Below are 18,422 nucleotides of genomic sequence, written 5' to 3'. Positions count from 1 at the left end.
GAGAGACAGAACAGTTAGTTAGTGAAGAGAGACAGAACAGTTAGTTAGTGAGGAGAGACAGAACAGTTAGTTAGTGTGTTGTAGACAGAATAGTTAGTTAGTGAGGAGAGACAGAACATTTATTTAGTGAGGAGAGACAGAACAGTTAGTTAGTGAAGAGAGACAGGACAGTTAGTTAGTGAAGAGAGACAGAACATTTAGTTAGTGAGGAGAGACAGAACAGTTAGTTATTTAGGAAAGACAGAACAGTTAGTTATTTAGGAAAGACAGAACAGTTAGTTAATTAGTGAGGAAAGACTGAACATTTAGTTAGTTAGTGAGGAGAGACTGAACATTTAGTTAGTTAGTGAGGAGAGACAGCACATTTAGTTAGTGAGGAGAGACAGAACAGTTAGTTAGTTAGGAGAGACAGAACAGTTAGTTAGTGAGGAGAAACAGAACATTTAATTTGTGAAGAGAGACAGAACATTTAGTTAGTGAAGAGAGACAGAACAGTTAGTTAGTGAGGAGAGACAGAACAATTCGTTAGTTTGGAGAGAAAGAACAGTTAGTTAGTGAGAAGAGACAGAACATTTAGTTAGTGTGTTGTAGACAGAATAATTAGTTAGTGAGGAGAGACAGAAAAGTCAGTTAGTGTGTTGTAGACAGAATAGTTAGTTAGTAAGGAGAGACAGAAAAGTTAGTTAGTGAGGAGAGACAGAACAGTTCGTTAGTGAGGAGAGACAGAACAGTTAGTTAGTGAAGAGAGACAGAACAGTTAGTTAGTGAGGAGAGACAGAACAGTTAGTTAGTGTGTTGTAGACAGAATAGTTAGTTAGTGAGGAGAGACAGAACATTTATTTATTGAGGAGAGACAGAACAGTTAGTTAGTGAAGAGAGACAGGACAGTTAGTTAGTGAAGAGAGACAGAACATTTAGTTAGTGAGGAGAGACAGAACAGTTAGTTAGTGTGTTGTAGACAGAATAGTTAGTTAGTGAGGAGAGACAGAAAAGTTAGGTAGTGAGGAGAGACAGAACATTTAGTTAGTGAGGAGAGACATAACAGTTAGTTAGTGAGGAGAGACATAACAGTTAGTTAGTTAGGAGAGAAAGAACAGTTAGTTAGTGAGGAGAGACAGAACAGTTAGTTAGTTAGTGAGGAGAGACAGAAACGTTAGTTAGTGAGGAGAGACAGAACAGTTAGTTATTGAAGAGAGACAGGACAGTTAGTTAGTGAAGAGAGACAGAACAGTTAGTTAGTGAGGAGAGACAGAACAGTTAGTTAGTGTGTTGTAGACAGAATAGTTAGTTAGTGAGGAGAGACAGAAAAGTTAGGTAGTGAGGAGAGACAGAACATTTAGTTAGTGAAGAGAGACAGAACATTTAGTTAGTGAGGAGAGACATAACAGTTAGTTAGTTAGTTAGTGAGGAGAGACAGAAAAGTTAGTTAGTGAGGAGAGACAGAACAGTTAGTTAGTGAGGAGAGACAGAGCAGTTAGTTAGTGAAGAGAGACATAACAGCTAGTTAGTGAGGAGAGACATACTAGTTAGTTAGTGAGGAGAGACAGAACAGTTAGTTATTTAGGAAAGACAGAACAGTTAGTTATTTAGGAAAGACAGAACAGTTAGTTAATTAGTGAGGAAAGACTGAACATTTAGTTAGTTAGTGAGGAGAGACTGAACATTTAGTTAGTTAGTGAGGAGAGACAGCACATTTAGTTAGTGAGGAGAGACAGAACAGTTAGTTAGTTAGGAGAGACAGAACAGTTAGTTAGTGAGGAGAAACAGAACATTTAATTTGTGAAGAGAGACAGAACATTTAGTTAGTGAAGAGAGACAGAACAGTTAGTTAGTGAGGAGAGACAGAACAATTCGTTAGTTTGGAGAGAAAGAACAGTTAGTTAGTGAGAAGAGACAGAACAGTTAGTTAGTGTGTTGTAGACAGAATAATTAGTTAGTGAGGAGAGACAGAAAAGTCAGTTAGTGTGTTGTAGACAGAATAGTTAGTTAGTAAGGAGAGACAGAAAAGTTAGTTAGTGAGGAGAGACAGAACAGTTAGTTAGTGAGGAGAGACAGAACAGTTAGTTAGTGAAGAGAGACAGAACAGTTAGTTAGTGAGGAGAGACAGAACAGTTAGTTAGTGTGTTGTAGACAGAATAGTTAGTTAGTGAGGAGAGACAGAACATTTATTTAGTGAGGAGAGACAGAACAGTTAGTTAGTGAAGAGAGACAGGACAGTTAGTTAGTGAAGAGAGACAGAACATTTAGTTAGTGAGGAGAGACAGAACAGTTAGTTAGTGTGTTGTAGACAGAATAGTTAGTTAGTGAGGAGAGACAGAAAAGTTAGGTAGTGAGGAGAGACAGAACATTTAGTTAGTGAGGAGAGACATAACAGTTAGTTAGTGAGGAGAGACATAACAGTTAGTTAGTTAGGAGAAAAAGAACAGTTAGTTAGTGAGGAGAGACAGAACAGTTAGTTAGTTAGTGAGGAGAGACAGAAACGTTAGTTAGTGAGGAGAGACAGAACAGTTAGTTATTGAAGAAAGACAGGACAGTTAGTTAGTGAAGAGAGACAGAACAGTTAGTTAGTGAGGAGAGACAGAACAGTTAGTTAGTGTGTTGTAGACAGAATAGTTAGTTAGTGAGGAGAGACAGAAAAGTTAGGTAGTGAGGAGAGACAGAACATTTAGTTAGTGAAGAGAGACAGAACATTTAGTTAGTGAGGAGAGACATAACAGTTAGTTAGTTAGTTAGTGAGGAGAGACAGAAAAGTTAGTTAGTGAGGAGAGACAGAACAGTTAGTTAGTGAGGAGAGACAGAACAGTTAGTTAGTGAAGAGAGACATAACAGCTAGTTAGTGAGGAGAGACATAATAGTTAGTTAGTGAGGAGAGACAGAACAGTTAGTTAGTGAGGAGAGACAGAACAGTTAGTTAGTGAAGAGAGACATAACAGTTAGTTAGTGAGGAGAGACAGAACATTTAGTTAGTGAGGAGAGACATAACAGTTAGTTAGTGAGGAGAGACAGAACAGTTAGTTAGTGAGGAGAGACAGAACAGTTAGTTAGTGAAGAGAGACATAACAGTTAGTTAGTGAAGAGAGACAGAACAGTTAGTTAGTGAAGAGAGACAGAACAGTTAGTTAGTGAAGAGAGACAGAACAGTTAGTTAGTGAGGAGAGACAGAAAAGTTAGGTAGTGAGGAGAGACAGAACATTTAGTTAGTGAAGAGAGACAGAACATTTAGTTAGTGAGGAGAGACATAACAGTTAGTTAGTTAGTGAGGAGATATTAAACAGTTAGTTAGACAGTGAGGAGAGACTGAACAGTTAGTTAATGAAGAGAGACAGAACATTTAGTTAGTGAAGAGAGACAGAACAATTCGTTAGTTTGGAGAGAAAGAACAGTTAGTTAGTGAGGAGAGACCAGAACAGTTAGTTAGTGTGTTGTAGACAGAATAGTTAGTTAGTGAGGAGAGACAGAAAAGTTAGTTAGTGAGGAGAGACAGAACAGTTAGTTAGTGAAGAGAGACAGAACAGTTAGTTAGTGAAGAGAGACAGAACAGTTAGTTAGTGAGGAGAGACAGAACAGTTAGTTAGTCTGTTGTAGACAGAATAGTTAGTTAGTGAGTAGAGACAGAAAAGTTAGTTAGTGAGGAGAGAGAGAACAGTTAGTTAGTGAGGAGAGACAGAACAGTTAGTTAGTGTGTTGTAGACAGAATAGTTAGTTAGTGAGGAGAGACAGAAAAGTTAGTTAGTGAAGAGAGACAGAACAGTTAGGTAGTGAGGAGAGACAGAACAATTAGTTAGTGAAGAGAGACAGAACATTTAGTTATTGAGGAGAGACATAACAGATAGTTAGTGTGTTGTAGACAGAACAGTTAGTTAGTTAGTGAGGAGAGACATAACAGATAGTTAGTTAGTTAGTGAGGAGAGACAGAACAGTTAGTTAGTGAGGAGAGTCAGAACATTTAGTTAGTGAGGAGAGACAGAACAGTTAGTTAGTTAGTTAGTGAGGAGAGACTGAACAGTTAGTTAGTTAGTTAGTGAGTTAGTTAGTTAGTTAGGAGAGACAGAACAGTTGGTTAGTAAGGAGAGACAGAACAGTTAGTTAGTTAGGAGAGACATTACAGTTAGTTAGTGAGGAGGAGAGATTGATGAAAGAGGTTGATGTTAGTATCATTCAACATTCTTCTCTCAGAACTATTTTCCCTTTAGAAAATGCCCTATCAAATCAAAATGAATTGCATTTTTAACAGAGTCCTAACACACTTTACAGAATGGATTCAATGTATAATAGTTATTATTAATAAATGTCCCTCCTCGATCTTACCTGAGTGGTTGCAGCCACCCACCTCCACCTGTGCATTGTCAATCCGGAACACCCATCTCCCGGGGCGACCTACGTTGGTGGTTCCCTCCACATCCACCATGTCATCTGTACGAGACCCCGGGATGTTGAAGTAACGTTTCCCGTCGCCAGCATTAAAACCTGCCTATGAGGAGAAACACAGTTTAGAGTGACTGTGAGGAGACCACACTTGATCCGTGTCCCAAATGGTACCCTACAACCATTGCAGTCCACCAGTTTTAACCAGGGCCCATAAGATTACGGGTAAGTTCTCGATGGCTAGCCAATGGCATGTTGTCTGAGAATTTTAATTCCATCTGAAAAGGAAATCTCTCAAATGTCCCAGTCCCACAAGAGGCCCAAATCCTTGTTATGAGTTTAAGATTAAATCAAATCAAATCAAATTAAATCGAAGCGCATGAGCCGAATACAGCTGGTGCAGACGTTACTTTATATATATATATATATATATATATATATATATATATATATATATATGTTTTACTTTACTTTATATATATATATATATATTTTTTTACTTTACTTTATTTATATATATATATATATTTGACTTTACTTTATTTATATATATATATATTTTACTTTACTTTATTTATATATATATATATTTTACTTTACTTTATTTATATATATATATTTTTTTACTTTACTTTATTTATATATATATATATATATTTTACTTTACTTCATTTATATATATATATATATATTTTACTTTACTTTGTTTATCTACAGTGCCTTGCGAAAGTATTCGGCCCCTTTGAACTTTGCGTCCTTTTGCCACATTTCAGGCTTCAAACATAAAGATATAAAACTGTATTTTTTTGTGAAGAATCAACAACAAGTGGGACACAATCATGAAGTGGAACGACATTTATTGGATATTTCAAACTTTTTTACAAAGCAAAAACTGAAAAATTGGGCGTGCAAAATTATTCAGCCCCCTTAAGTTAATACTTTGTAGTGCCACCTTTTGCTGCGATTACAGCTGTAAGTTGCTTGGGGTATGTCTCTATCAGTTTTGCACATCGAGAGACTGAAATCTTTTCCCATTCCTCCTTGCAAAACAGCTCGAGCTCAGTGAGGTTGGATGGAGAGCATTTGTGAACAGCAGTTTTCAGTTCTTTCCACAGATTCTCGATTGTTTTCAGGTCTGGACTTTGACTTGGCCATTCTAACACCTGGATATGTTTATTTTTGAACCATTCCATTGTAGATTTTGCTTTATGTTTTGGATCATTGTCTTGTTGGAAGACAAATCTCCGTCCCAGTCTCAGGTCTTTTGCAGACTCCATCAGGTTTTCTTCCAGAATGGTCCTGTATTTGGCTCCATCCATCTTCCCATCAATTTTAACCATCTTCCCTGTCCCTGCTGAAGAAAAGCAGGCCCAAACCATGATGCTGCCACCACCATGTTTGACAGTGGGGATGGTGTGTTCAGCTGTGTTGCTTTTACGCCAAACATAACGTTTTGCATTGTTGCCAAAAAGTTCAATTTTGGTTTCATCTGACCAGAGCACCTTCTTCCACATGTTTGGTGTGTCTCCCAGGTGGCTTGTGGCAAACTTTAAACAACGCTTTTTATGGATATCTTTAAGAAATGGCTTTCTTCTTGCCACTCTTCCATAAAGGCCAGATTTGTGCAATATACGACTGATTGTTGTCCTATGGACAGAGTCTCCCACCTCAGCTGTAGATCTCTGCAGTTCATCCAGAGTGATCATGGGCCTCTTGGCTGCATCTCTGATCAGTCTTCTCCTTGTATGAGCTGAAAGTTTAAAGATAAAACCTCAAATAAACTCATCAACAAAAAAAGAAACGTCTTCAGTTCACTGTCTTTCAAAGATAATTCGTAAAAATCCAAATAACTTCACAGATCTTCATTGGAAAAGGGTTTAAACACTGTTTCTCATGCTTGTTCAATGAACCATAAACAAGTAATGAACATGCACCTGTGGAACGGTCGTTAAGACACAAACAGCTTACAGACGGTAGGCAATTAAGGTCACAGTTATGAAAACTTAGGACACTAAAGAGACCTTTCTACTGACTAACCAAAGGAAAGAGGCCCAGGGTCATGCATATTGAGCACGTCTGGGACCTGTTGGATCGGAGGGTGAGGGCTAGGGCCATTCCCCCCAGGAATGCCCGGGAACTTGCAAGTGCCTTGGTGGAAGAGTGGGGTAACATCTCATAGCAAGAACTGGCACATCTGGTGCAGTCCATGAGGAGGAGATGCACTGCAGTGCCTAATGCAGCTGGTGGCCACACCAGATACTGACTGTTACTTTTGATTTTGACCCCCCCCCCCCCCCCCCCTTTGTTCAGGGACACAATATTCCATTTCATGTCTGTGGAACTTGTTCAGTTTATGTCTCAGTTGCTGATTCTTGTTATGTTCAAACAAATGTTTACATGTTAAGTTTGCTGAAAATAAACGCAGTTGACAGTGAGAGGATATTTATTTTTTGCTGAGTTTAGTAACAGGGTAGCCTAGTGGTTAGAGTGTTGGACTAGTAACCGGAAGGTTGCAAGTTCAAACCCCCGAGCTGACAAGGTACAAATCTGTCGTTCTGCCCCTGAACAGGCAGTTAACCCACTGTTCCTAGGCCGTCATTGAAAATAAGAATTTGTTCTTAACTGACTTGCCTAGTTAAATAAAGGTAAAATAAAAAAAAACACAAGAATGGAGTGCCAGATCAATGTGGAGCTCTATACAGGAAATACCAGTACCAGATCAATGTGGAGCTCTATACAGGAAATACCAGTACCAGATCAATGTGGAGCTCTATACAGGAAGTACCAGATCAATGTGGAGCTCTATACAGGAAATACCAGTACCAGATCAATGTGGAGCTATATACAGGAAGTACCAGATCAATGTGGAGCTATATACAGGAAATACCAGTACCAGATCAATGTGGAGCTCTATACAGGAAGTACCAGATCAATGTGGAGCTATATACAGGAAATACCAGTACCAGATCAATGTGGAGCTCTATACAGGAAGTACCAGATCAATGTGGAGCTATATACAGGAAGTACCAGATCAATGTGGAGCTATATACAGGAAATACCAGTACCAGATCAATGTGGAGCTCTATACAGGAAGTACCAGATCAATGTGGAGCTCTATACAGGAAATACCAGTACCAGATCAATGTGGAGCTATATACAGGAAGTACCAGATCAATGTGGAGCTCTATACAGGAAATACCAGTACCAGATCAATGTGGAGCTCTATACAGGAAGTACCAGATCAATGTGGAGCTATATACAGGAAATACCAGTACCAGATCAATGTGGAGCTCTATACAGGAAGTACCAGATCAATGTGGAGCTATATACAGGAAGTACCAGATCAATGTGGAGCTATATACAGGAAATACCAGTACCAGATCAATGTGGAGCTCTATACAGGAAGTACCAGATCAATGTGGAGCTCTATACAGGAAATACCAGTACCAGATCAATGTGGAGCTATATACAGGAAGTACCAGATCAATGTGGAGCTCTATACAGGAAATACCAGTACCAGATCAATGTGGAGCTCTATACAGGAAGTACCAGATCAATGTGGAGCTATATACAGGAAGTACCCGTACCAGATCAATGTGGAGAGGTAGATACGTACATGAAGGTTAGGATAAAGTGACTAGGTACCAGGATAGACAATAATAAGGTATTTGAGGTAGATATGTACATGAAGGCAGGGTAAAGTGACTAGACATCAGGATAGATAATAATAAGAGTAAAATAAAGAACAGAGTGGCAGGAAATGATGAGTGTAAAAGTGTGTGTGTGTGTGTGTGTGTGTGTGTGTGTGTGTGTGTGTGTGTGTAAACGTGTGTGGGTTTTGTGTGGGACCACCCTCTGTCGTGTTGATGATATAGAGGATCTGGATATCAGGGAGCTCGGCCCCAGTGATGTACTGGGCTGTCCTCATCACCCTCTGTCGTGTTGATGATATAGAGGACCTGGATGTCAGGGAGCTCGGCCCCCTGTGATGTACTGGGCTGTCCTCATCACCCTCTGTCGTGTTGATGATATAGAGGACCTGGATGTCAGGGAGCTCGGCCCCCTGTGATGTACTGGGCTGTCCTCATCACCCTCTGTCGTGTTGATGATATAGAGGACCTGGATGTCAGGGAGCTCGGCCCCCTGTGATGTACTGGGCTGTCCTCATCACCCTCTGTCGTGTTGATGATATAGAGGACCTGGATGTCAGGGAGCTCGGCCCCCTGTGATGTACTGGGCTGTCCTCATCACCCTCTGTCGTGTTGATGATATAGAGGACCTGGATGTCAGGGAGCTCGGCCCCAGTGATGTACTGGGCTGTCCTCATCACCCTCTGTCGTGTTGATGATATAGAGGACCTGGATGTCAGGGAGCTCGGCCCCCTGTGATGTACTGGGCTGTCCTCATCACCCTCTGTCGTGTTGATGATATAGAGGACCTGGATGTCAGGGAGCTCGGCCCCCTGTGATGTACTGGGCTGTCCTCATCACCCTCTGTCGTGTTGATGATATAGAGGACCTGGATGTCAGGGAGCTCGGCCCCCTGTGATGTACTGGGCTGTCCTCATCACCCTCTGTCGTGCTGATGATATAGAGGACCTGGATGTCAGGGAGCTCGGCCCCCTGTGATGTACTGGGCTGTCCTCATCACCCTCTGTCGTGTTGATGATATAGAGGACCTGGATGTCAGGGAGCTCGGCCCCCTGTGATGTACTGGGCTGTCCTCATCACCCTCTGTCGTGTTGATGATATAGAGGACCTGGATGTCAGGGAGCTCGGCCCCCTGTGATGTACTGGGCTGTCCTCATCACCCTCTGTCGTGTTGATGATATAGAGGACCTGGATGTCAGGGAGCTCGGCCCCCTGTGATGTACGGGGCTGTCCTCATCACCCTCTGTCGTGTTGATGATATAGAGGACCTGGATGTCAGGGAGCTCGGCCCCCTGTGATGTACTGGGCTGTCCTCATCACCCTCTGTCGTGTTGATGATATAGAGGACCTGGATGTCAGGGAGCTCGGCCCCAGTGATGTACTGGGCTGTCCTCATCACCCTCTGTCGTGTTGATGATATAGAGGACCTGGATGTCAGGGAGCTCGGCCCCCTGTGATGTACTGGGCTGTCCTCATCACCCTCTGTCGTGTTGATGATATAGAGGACCTGGATGTCAGGGAGCTCGGGCCCCTGTGATGTACTGGGCTGTCCTCATCACCCTCTGTCGTGTTGATGATATAGAGGACCTGGATGTCAGGGAGCTCGGCCCCCTGTGATGTACTGGGCTGTCCTCATCACCCTCTGTTGTGCTGATGATATAGAGGACCTTGATGTCAGGGAGCTCGGCCCCCTGTGATGTACTGGGCTGTCCTCATCACCCTCTGTCGTGTTGATGATATAGAGGACCTGGATGTCAGGGAGCTCGGCCCCCTGTGATGTACTGGGCTGTCCTCATCACCTTCTCTCGTGTTGATGATATAGAGGACCTGGATGTCAGGGAGCTCGGCCCCCTGTGATGTACTGGGCTGTCCTCATCACCCTCTGTCGTGTTGATGATATAGAGGACCTGGATGTCAGGGAGCTCGGCCCCAGTGATGTACTGGGCTGTCCTCATCACCCTCTGTCGTGTTGATGATATAGAGGACCTGGATGTCAGGGAGCTCGGCCCCCTGTGATGTACTGGGCTGTCCTCATCACCCTCTGTCGTGTTGATGATATAGAGGACCTGGATGTCAGGGAGCTCGGCCCCCTGTGATGTACTGGGCTGTCCTCATCACCCTCTGTCGTGTTGATGATATAGAGGACCTGGATGTCAGGGAGCTCGGCCCCCTGTGATGTACTGGGCTGTCCTCATCACCCTCTGTCGTGCTGATGATATAGAGGACCTGGATGTCAGGGAGCTCGGCCCCAGTGATGTACTGGGCTGTCCTCATCACCCTCTGTCGTGTTGATGATATAGAGGACCTGGATGTCAGGGAGCTCGGCCCCCTGTGATGTACTGGGCTGTCCTCATCACCCTCTGTCGTGTTGATGATATAGAGGACCTGGATGTCAGGGAGCTCGGCCCCCTGTGATGTACTGGGCTGTCCTCATCACCCTCTGTCGTGTTGATGATATAGAGGACCTGGATGTCAGGGAGCTCGGCCCCCTGTGATGTACTGGGCTGTCCTCATCACCCTCTGTCGTGCTGATGATATAGAGGACCTGGATGTCAGGGAGCTCGGCCCCCTGTGATGTACTGGGCTGTCCTCATCACCCTCTGTCGTGTTGATGATATAGAGGACCTGGATGTCAGGGAGCTCGGCCCCCTGTGATGTACTGGGCTGTCCTCATCACCCTCTGTCGTGTTGATGATATAGAGGACCTGGATGTCAGGGAGCTCGGCCCCCTGTGATGTACGGGGCTGTCCTCATCACCCTCTGTCGTGTTGATGATAAAGAGGACCTGGATGTCAGGGAGCTCGGCCCCAGTGATGTACTGGGCTGTCCTCATCACCCTCTGTCGTGTTGATGATATAGAGGACCTGGATGTCAGGGAGCTCGGCCCCCTGTGATGTACTGGGCTGTCCTCATCACCCTCTGTCGTGTTGATGATATAGAGGACCTGGATGTCAGGGAGCTCGGCCCCCTGTGATGTACTGGGCTGTCCTCATCACCCTCTGTCGTGTTGATGATATAGAGGACCTGGATGTCAGGGAGCTCGGCCCCCTGTGATGTACTGGGCTGTCCTCATCACCCTCTGTTGTGCTGATGATATAGAGGACCTGGATGTCAGGGAGCTCGGCCCCCTGTGATGTACTGGGCTGTCCTCATCACCCTCTGTCGTGTTGATGATATAGAGGACCTGGATGTCAGGGAGCTCGGCCCCCTGTGATGTACTGGGCTGTCCTCATCACCCTCTGTCGAGTTGATGATATAGAGGACCTGGATGTCAGGGAGCTCGGCCCCCTGTGATGTACTGGGCTGTCCTCATCACCCTCTGTCGTGTTGATGATATAGAGGACCTGGATGTCAGGGAGCTCGGCCCCCTGTGATGTACTGGGCTGTCCTCATCACCCTCTGTCGTGTTGATGATATAGAGGACCTGGATGTCAGGGAGCTCGGCCCCCTGTGATGTACTGGGCTGTCCTCATCACCCTCTGTCGTGTTGATGATATAGAGGACCTGGATGTCAGGGAGCTCGGCCCCCTGTGATGTTCTGGGCTGTCCTCATCACCCTCTGTCGTGTTGATGATATAGAGGACCTGGATGTCAGGGAGCTCGGCCCCCTGTGATGTACTGGGCTGTCCTCATCACCCTCTGTCGTGCTGATGATATAGAGGACCTGGATGTCAGGGAGCTCGGCCCCCTGTGATGTACTGGGCTGTCCTCATCACCCTCTGTCGTGCTGATGATATAGAGGACCTGGATGTCAGGGAGCTCGGCCCCCTGTGATGTACTGGGCTGTCCTCATCACCCTCTGTCGTGTTGATGATATAGAGGACCTGGATGTCAGGGAGCTCGGCCCCCTGTGATGTACTGGGCTGTCCTCATCACCCTCTGTCGTGTTGATGATATAGAGGACCTGGATGTCAGGGAGCTCGGCCCCCTGTGATGTACTGGGCTGTCCTCATCACCCTCTGTCGTGTTGATGATATAGAGGACCTGGATGTCAGGGAGCTCGGCCCCCTGTGATGTACTGGGCTGTCCTCATCACCCTCTGTCGTGCTTTGTGGTCAAGGCTGGTACATTTGCCCCTATTTTGAGGATCCGAGAGCCCATGCCAAATCTTTTCATACTCCTGAGGGGGAAAAGTGGCGCTGCTGTTGCCCTCTTCATGACTGTGCGTGCTCTCCCCGCTGTCTCCTATAGTTCACAATCAGCTCTCTCTCTCTCTCTCTCTCTCTCTCTCTCATCAATCTACACACAATACCACATAATTACAAAGCAAAAACTATTTTTAGAAATGTTTGCAAATTTATTACAAATAAAAAACGGGAATATGACATTTACATAAGTATTCAGACCCTTTACTCAGTACTTTGTTGAAATACTTTTGGCAGTGATTACAGTCTTGAGACTTCTTGGGTATGATGCTACAAGCTTGGCGCACCTGTATTTGGAGAGTTTCTCTCATTCTTCTCTGCTGTGGCTGGGTAACTCAAGGACATTCAGAGACATGTCCCCGAAGCCACTCCAGCGTTGTCTTGGCTGTGCGCTTAGGATCGCTGTCCTGTTGGAAGGTGAACCTTTGCCCCTGTCTGAGGTCCTGTGTGCTCTAGAGCAGATTTTTTTTTAAGGATCTGTACTTTGCTCTGGTCATCTTTCCCTCGATCCTGATTAGTCTCCCAGGCCCTGCCGTTGAAAAACATCCCCACCACATGATGCTGCCACCACCATGCTTCACCGTAGGGATGGAGACAGGTTTCCTCCAGATGTGACGCTTGGCATTCAGGCCAAAGAGTTCAATCTTGGTTTCATCAGGCCAGAGAATGTTGTTTCTCATGGTCTGAGTGTCCTTTAGGTTCCTTTTGGCAAACTCCAAGGGGGCTGTCATGTGCTTTTTACTGAGGTGTGGCTTCCGTCTGGCCACTCTACCATAAAGGCCTGATTGGTGGCGTGCTGCGGAGATGGTTGTCCTTCTGGAAGGTTCTTCCATCTCCACAGAGGAACTCTGGAGCTCTGTCCCTGACCAAGGCCATTCTCCCCCGATTGCTCAGTTTGGCCTGTCGGCCAGCTCTAGGAAGACTCTTGATGCTTCCAAACTTATTCCATCTAAGAATTTTGGAGGCTACTTTGTTAATGGGACCTTCAATGCTGCAGAAATGTTTTGCTACCCTTCCCCAGATCTGTGCCTCGACACAATCCTGTCTCGGAGCTCTACGGACAATTCCTTCGACCTCATGGCTTGGTTTTTGCTCTGACATGCACTGACAACTCTGAGACCTTATATAGACAAGTGTGTGCCTTTCCAAATCATGTCCAAACAATTTAATTTGTCATTATGGGGTATTGTGATGTCAATATGGGGTATTGCAATGTCATTCATGGGGTATTGTGATGTCATTATGGGGTATTGTGATGTCATTATGGGGTATTGTGATGTCATTATGGGGTATTGTGATGTCATTATGGGGTGTTGTGATGTCATTATGGGCTATTGTGATGTCATTATGGGATATTGTGTGTAGATTGATGAGAAAAATAAACAATTGAATCCATTTGAAAAATAAGGCTGTAAAGTAACAACATTTGGAAAAAGGGAAGGGATGTGAATACTTTCTGAATGTCGAGTTTCTTGGCCCAAGCAAGTCTCTTCTTCTTATTGGTGTCCTCTGAACAGTTGATGAACAGTTGATGTTGAGATGTGTCTGTTACTTGAACTCTCTGTAGCATTTATTTGGGCTGCAATTTCTGAGGCTGGTAAACTCTAATGAACTAATCCTCTGCAGCAGAGAGACAGTTTCATCGTAGAGCTTGATGTTTTTTTGTGACTTCAAGTTCTTGAAATGTTCCGTATCGAGTGACCTTCATGTCTTAAGGTAATGATGTACTCGCGTTTCTCTTTGATTATTTGAGCTGTTATTGCCATAATATGGACTTGTTTTTTTACCAAATAGGGCTATCTTCTGTATACCACCCCTACCTTGTCACAACACAACTGATTGGATCAAACACATTAAGAAGGAAAGAAATTCCACAAATTAACTTTTAACAAGGCACACCTGTTAATTGAAATGCATTCCAGGTGGCTACCTCGTGAAGCTGGTTTAGAGAATGCCAAAAGTGTGCAAAGCAGTCATCAAGACAAAGGGCGTCTACTTTGAAGAATCTAGATCTAAAATATATTTTGATTTGTTTATCACTTTTTTGGTTACTACATGATTTCATATGTGTTATTTCATAGTTTTGATGTCTTCCCTATTATTCTACATATGAATGAGACATGGTTTGTGAGGATATCTAGCTATGTGAACATACCTATAAACATTGTTTATGAGGGCATACTTCTACGTGAACCTTTTTTCACGTGGTTTGTGAAGACATTTCTGATGGTTTGTGAGGACATCTCTGTGATCCTACCAATAAACACGGTTTGTGAGGACATCTCTGTGATCCTACCAATAAACACGGTTTGTGAGGACATCTCTGTGATCCTACCAATAAACACAGTTTGTGAGGACATCTCTGTGATCCTACCAATAAACACAGTTTGTAAGGACATCTCTGTGATCCTACCAATAAACACGGTTTGTGAGGACATCTCTGTGATCCTACCTATAAACACAGTTTGTGAGGACATCTCTGTGATCCTACCAATAAACACAGTTTGTGAGGACATCTCTGTGATCCTACCAATAAACACAGTTTGTGAGAACATCTCTGTGATCCTACCAATAAACACGGTTTGTGAGGACATCTCTGTGATCCTACCTATAAACATAGTTTTTGAGGACATCTCTGTGATCCTACCTATAAACATAGTTTTTGAGGACATCTCTGTGATCCTACCTATAAACATAGTTTTTGAGGACATCTCCGTGATCCTACCTATAAACATAGTTTTTGAGGACATCTCTGTGATCCTACCTATAAACATAATTTTTGAGGACATCTCTGTGATCCTACCTATAAACATAGTTTTTGAGGACATCTCTGTGATCCTACCTATAAACATAGTTTTTGAGGACATCTCTGTGATCCTACCTATAAACATAGTTTTTGAGGACATCTCTGTGATCCTACCTATAAACATAGTTTTTGAGGACATCTCCGTGATCCTACCTATAAACATAGTTTTTGAGAACATCTCTGTGATCCTACCTATAAACATAATTTTTGAGGACATCTCTGTGATCCTACCTATAAACATAGTTTTTGAGGACATCTCTGTGATCCTACCTATAAACATAGTTTTTGAGGACATCTCCGTGATCCTACCTATAAACATAGTTTTTGAGGACATCTCTGTGATCCTACCTATAAACGTAGTTTTTGAGGACATCTCTGTGATCCTACCTATAAACGTAGTTTTTGAGGACATCTCCGTGATCCTACCTATAAACATAGTTTTTGAGGACATCTCTGTGATCCTACCTATAAACGTAGTTTTTGAGGACATCTCTGTGATGTTACCTATAAACATGGTTTTTGAGGACATCTCTGTGATGTTACCTATAAACATAGTTTTTGAGGACATCTCCGTGATCCTACCTATAAAAACGGTTTGTGAGGGACCTCTCCGTGATCCTACCTGTGCAGCGATGCCTCCTAGCCCTGCCAGGTCTCCTCCACTGCTGGCGTGCATGCCTGTGGTCCAGGTGATATCATGATACTGGAAGATGGTGAAGGATACCTCTCCGTTGGTGATCAGCACCAATTGGAACGTATTCACCTGCACAGAGGACAACTGGTTACTGGTTACTGTATGTATGTGGAATATTACAAATATTCATACGTCTCTTAAGAGTGTCCGCAAAATGGTAAAAAATGTAAGGTTCGAATTTTAACAAGAAAGGGGTGCTCTTTCTCTCCCCTATCAATCAACAATTAGTTTGGGGTGTTTTTCCTTCCCACTACTGCTTGGTTCTTACCGACCCAGGCTGGGTTACTGTAAAGCACTGTTGACACACAATAAATACATTTTGATAGGTTGAGAATCCTAACCGGTGTGATGTCACTTCCTCCAAAGAAGGTGACTTTGTGCCACGTTGAGATGAGGATCCACGTCGCAGTGAATTCCGGGAACCCAGAGAAGTGTCGTCTGACGTCAGCTGTGGCCCTCAGGAGGACAGACGGGTCTTTACTCTCCCGGTAGAAGACCTGCCCCGCCCGCCTGTTGTCCACGTCAGCCCAGAACGCCGCCACAACCCTCCGGTCTCCGGCGATAGGAAAGGCCACTGGTGTGAACTGAGACACCTCTCTGAGGAACGAAACCAGACCGTTGTTGTTCACCTGTTGGGAAGGAGAGGAGAAGGTTAGACACCAATCACGTTTCCATCCACAATTTTTTTGTGATTCCAGTAAAGCCACAACAATATAAAAACAAAATCAACATGAGCTGTGATGGAAGCAGGAAGTTTCAGAACAATTTTACAAATGCTGACAAATAATTTGATCGTTCGACATAGTGGGATCTTTTTTTGTGTCTGTAAAATTAATTATGCGAGAAATTTAGGTGTAAAACGCCTTCATGCTCAAATATCGAAGTTAATTTGGAGTCACGTGATGATATATTGTGTGGTCTAACCCACTACGAGTCGGGAAAGCATACAGTTTATTAGAACTTTACAAGGTGGTGAAAGTGGAAGGTGATGAGCTTGATGCTCCTTTCCAAATAAATATCCAGGGTTTTATTGAAATGTGAAAATGATCATCGACGCTTGTCTGCCGTTTTGACAAATAAAAAATTATCTTGCCCTTTTATTCATGAGGCGGCAGGGTAGACCTAGTGGTTAGAGCGTTGGACTAGTAACCGGAAGGTTGCAAGTTCAAACTCCCGAGCTGACAAGGTACAAATCTGTCGTTCTGCCCCTGAACAAGGCAGTTAACCCACTGTTTCCTAGGCCGTCATTGGAAATAAGAATTTGTTCTTAACTGTTAAATAAAGGTAAAATAATAATCTCATTTTATAATCTCATCATCTCATCAAACAACGTACAATCTGCGTCCTGCGCGCTGTTGGCTAGAGGGCGCTACCGGAGTGGGCTCACTATTACAAACAAGGTACAATCTGCGTCCTGCCTGCTGTTGGCTAGAGGGCGCTACCGGAGTGGGCTCACTATTACAAACAAGGTACAATCTGCGTCCTGCGCGCTGTTGGCTAGAGGGCGCTACCGGAGTGGGCTCACTATTACAAACAAGGTACAATCTGCGTCCTGCGCGCTGTTGGCTAGAGGGCTCTACCGGAGTGGGCTCACTATTACAAACAAGGTACAATCTGCGTCCTGCGTGCTGTTGGCTAGAGGGCGCTACCGGAGTGGGCTCACTATTACAAACAAGGTACAATCTGCGTCCTGCGCGCTGTTGGCTAGAGGGCGCTACCGGAGTGGGCTCACTATTACAACACAAACATTTGTGTGAGAGAAACTTTAGTAGAGTTGGAAAAGTAAATTGAATTTAAGTCATTTCTGTGTGTCATCACGTATAGCCTTTTATTTATTTATATTTATTTTATTTATTTTATTTATTTTATTTCTCCTTTATTTAACCAGGTAGGCAAGTTGAATTTACATCTGCGACCTGGTCAAGATGGAGTAAAGCAAACAGTAAAACAAACATACAGTCAATAGTACAGTATAAACAAGTCTATATACGATGTGAGCAAATTAGGTGAGATAAGGGAGGTAAAGGCAAAAAAAGGCCACGGTGGCAAAGTAGATACAATATAGCAAGTAAAACACTGGAATGGTGGATTTGCAGTGAAAGAATGGTGACCAGAGAGATATACCTGCTGGAGCGCGTGCTACAGGTGGGTGCTGCTATGGTGACCAGAGAGATATACCTGCTGGAGCGCGTGCTACAGGTGGGTGCTGCTATGGTGACCAGCGAGATATACCTGCTGGAGCGGGTGCTACACGTGGGTGCTGCTATGGTGACCAGCGAGATATACCTGCTGGAGCGCGTGCTACAGTATGTGTCCAGTATGAAGGAAAATGCTAACTAGCGCTAATGCAATGACTGAAAGTCTAAGGGTATCTATTGCGCTAAGGCTAGTTAGCATAGGCTCGAGAAACTACCTCTAACTTCCTTCACACTGGACACAGAGACATACAAAATGGTGTCCACAAGTTCATCTGACTCTGGGGAAGTAGATAAAAGGGCCTCATTGCCAAAATACAGAAATATTCCTTTAATCCAGCCTTGAAAGTTTCCTTCAGAGTCTGATTATCTAATTAAACATGGAGAGGTGTCATTTGACAGGACCACAGCTCTAAGGCGGTTCCCAGCAAGGCTCAACCAGGTGCTCTAAACTAGTATAGTATAGTTGGTATTACTTTACAAGGATGGATGTCACATTGAGATTAAACCCTCTGTAACATGTAGGGGGAGAAAGAGATCTTAGTTAAAGGGATCTGATGGCAGCTT

The 18,422-nt window shown here is 43.8% G+C and overlaps 1 protein-coding gene across 1 annotated transcript in view; it reads right to left on the bottom strand.

The window, feature by feature from the left end:
- Window positions 1-18,422, bottom strand: part of LOC139410290 (sushi, nidogen and EGF-like domain-containing protein 1) — a 107,104-nt gene that overhangs the window by 62,755 nt on the left and 25,927 nt on the right. The window contains exons 2-4 of the mRNA XM_071155778.1: window positions 16,002-16,289; window positions 15,589-15,729; window positions 4,309-4,471 (exon numbers count right to left, since the gene is read on the bottom strand). Coding sequence (XP_071011879.1) covers window positions 4,309-4,471; window positions 15,589-15,729; window positions 16,002-16,289 — 592 coding nt within the window. The remainder of the gene's footprint in view (window positions 1-4,308; window positions 4,472-15,588; window positions 15,730-16,001; window positions 16,290-18,422) is intronic.

This window comes from Oncorhynchus clarkii, chromosome 5 (assembly GCF_045791955.1).
Source record: "Oncorhynchus clarkii lewisi isolate Uvic-CL-2024 chromosome 5, UVic_Ocla_1.0, whole genome shotgun sequence".
Lineage (NCBI taxonomy): Eukaryota > Metazoa > Chordata > Actinopteri > Salmoniformes > Salmonidae > Oncorhynchus > Oncorhynchus clarkii.
The sequence above is the reverse complement of the archived record's forward strand: the minus strand, read 5'-3'. Positions and strand labels throughout refer to the sequence as shown.